Below are 2,448 nucleotides of genomic sequence, written 5' to 3' on the forward strand. Positions count from 1 at the left end.
ACTATACGGGAAGGTGGCCTGGCTACACCCGCATATAACCTGTTCTCAGGGTGCACCCAAGATCCCACTCAGTGCTTACGGGTGCAGTTGCCTGGCAACAAAGCATTGCCATAGAAGCCGGGGGCACAGCGTTCACAGTGGGGCCCAGTGGTGTGACGGAGGCAGCCTCGACAGGCACCCGTTAGGGGGTCGCAGTCACTGAAGATCATGTTGGGGTCTCCATTACCGCTGCAGTCACAGGGCTGACAGGAGCTGCCCAGCACCAGGGGGTTCCCAAAAAAGCCAGGTGCACACCTGGGGATGGTGACAAGGAGTGGAGAGGGGGAGGTCAGGGTCTGGTGGTGGCCCTGCTCAGGACACCCTGTCATCGGTAGAGATCCACCCCACCTAATTACCGCTCGCAGGAGGCACCGGCATAGCCTGGCCTGCAGAGGCACTGGGTTCGGCCATTTCTTAAGACACAACCGTCTGCAAAACTGTAAGGACAAGATAAGCAGTTGTGACACAGCAGCACCTCTCCATCGGGGCAGCCTCGAGGTACAGGGGTTCCCACCATCTCCACCAGGGCAGCCTCACGGTGCAAGGGTTCCCACCCCATCCATCAGGGCTGGCACCCGGTGCTGGAGTTCCTACCCACTCCATCAGGGCAGCCTCGTGGTGCAGGGGTTCCCACCAGCTCCATCAGGGCTGGTACCCCGTGCTGAGGTTCCCACCAGCTCCATCAGGGCAGGCACCAGGTACTAGAGCTCCCACCTAATGGGCCTGCCCCAGCTGCTTGGGTGCTGCAGAGGGGACCAGCTACTTACTTATTGGAGGGCACTGCCAAGGGGCAAGGGCAGCTCACACAGGGGGATGCTGGGTTACTGGGATCACTGCTGACGAAGCCAGGCCTGCAGCGCTCACATTGGTCCCCTTCTGTGTTGTGCTGGCAGCCCTGGGGCACAGTCCATGGTCAGTGCTGAGAGCAGCAAACCTCACTTCACCCCACCTCACCCCAACTCCAGGGACAGCTCTAAGCCAGCTAGTTTGTATCCTGGGTCTGGGTCTGGGTCTGAGTTTATCTGGAACCACAGGCTCTGGGGTCTTCCTGGCCACCCTGTTTAGAGCACTCACCACACAAATGCCAGAGCCAGGAAGGCAGCGATCTGAATGGCCATGGCACTGACAGGGGACACATCGGCCTAGGAAGAGACCCTTGGTGTCCCGGTAATAGCCAGGGGCACATTCCTGGAGAAAGGCAGGTAGGCATTAGTGACTGGATGCCAGCCCCACAGCTGGGCAGACCAGAGAGGCCGCTCTCACGTCAGCCTCTGGGGACCTTCACGCACTACAGGGGCTACAGGGACAGCATACACTGGAACATAGGGAGCTGGACAACAGAACTGCTGGCCATGTTTGTTGGGCTTCTAGACTTATGGACACTGTGCCAGATGTGGATATCACGGCTCAGGAATGACCAGCCTGTGGGACTAGCGACCCACCAGGGCCACCTTCTTTCTACCCTGAACATCTTTTTCTAGTGGTGGTCAGACACAAACCTTCCCTGGGTATCATGCTAGACTACCCAGATCCCCAGGTGAGGGAGGAGAGAGTGGGAATCAGGGTGGATCAGGGACGCTGACTGTGCAGGTCCGGGTGAGCAATGGACAGGTCATAGCAGCTGTGTGTATGGAGGGGTAGGCAGTGGTGAATGCTGGGACAGCAGGTTAGGATAAGCAGACACCTGAACAAGCATGCAGGCTGCGAGGAACAGAGAAGAAGACACTCGGGCAGGGGCAGACATGGGACAGGGTAGAAAGCAGATGCTGGCAGAGTATGCTCGGGGAAGGACCTGCGGGAAGCACCTTCATGGCTAAGCGCCCACCCTCACCCCTTTACCTGGCACGAGTCCCCACGGTAGTTGGCAGGGCACATACACAGTTCCACATTGCTGGCTGGAGGCCCCCTGCCAGCCTCACTAGCCACCTCCAGTACCACTCTACGCAAGGAGACACTGGAAGAGGTCTGCGAGAAGAGAGCACGGATCTGCAGCTGCTCCAGGCCGGCCAGCACCATCATGAGTTCTTCTCGGGACACGGGGTTGTGAGTCTCCAAGTGCCGGAAGTTCCCCTGTGGGGCGAAGGTAAGACTTCAGCTGGGGCAGAGCAGGGAGTNCAGAACTGAACCCCACGGAGAGGATGGGGTGCATGCANACAGATCGCAGGAGGAGGGGGCTCCTGCGGTCACCCGTGGTGACAGCAAGCAACTGGGCTCCTACTTCACAACTCAAACTCAACTCCAGGTATATTAAGAACTTAAATATGCAAAGCAGATAGTTCAAATTGTTAAAAGAATATATAAATGGGCCCTTTCTGACATCAGAGAGGCAAATATTTTCACAAACAAGACCCACAAACTGAATAATCATGAAAACCTGATAAACTTCAGGATATCAAGAATCTGTTCATC

The 2,448-nt window shown here is 57.2% G+C and overlaps 1 protein-coding gene across 1 annotated transcript in view; it reads right to left on the reverse strand.

Moving 5' to 3' along the window:
• The window catches only part of LOC115029112 (laminin subunit alpha-5-like), a 10,022-nt gene that overhangs the window by 2,532 nt on the left and 5,042 nt on the right, over positions 1 to 2,448 (reverse strand). Inside the window, exons 12-16 of the mRNA XM_029468662.1 lie at positions 1,879 to 2,109; positions 1,114 to 1,227; positions 807 to 934; positions 396 to 476; positions 80 to 294 (exon numbers count right to left, since the gene is read on the reverse strand). Of these exons, the coding sequence (XP_029324522.1) occupies positions 80 to 294; positions 396 to 476; positions 807 to 934; positions 1,114 to 1,227; positions 1,879 to 2,109 (769 nt within the window). The remainder of the gene's footprint in view (positions 1 to 79; positions 295 to 395; positions 477 to 806; positions 935 to 1,113; positions 1,228 to 1,878; positions 2,110 to 2,448) is intronic.

Source organism: Mus caroli, chromosome 2 (genome assembly GCF_900094665.2).
Source record: "Mus caroli chromosome 2, CAROLI_EIJ_v1.1, whole genome shotgun sequence".
In the NCBI taxonomy this organism is placed as follows: domain Eukaryota; kingdom Metazoa; phylum Chordata; class Mammalia; order Rodentia; family Muridae; genus Mus; species Mus caroli.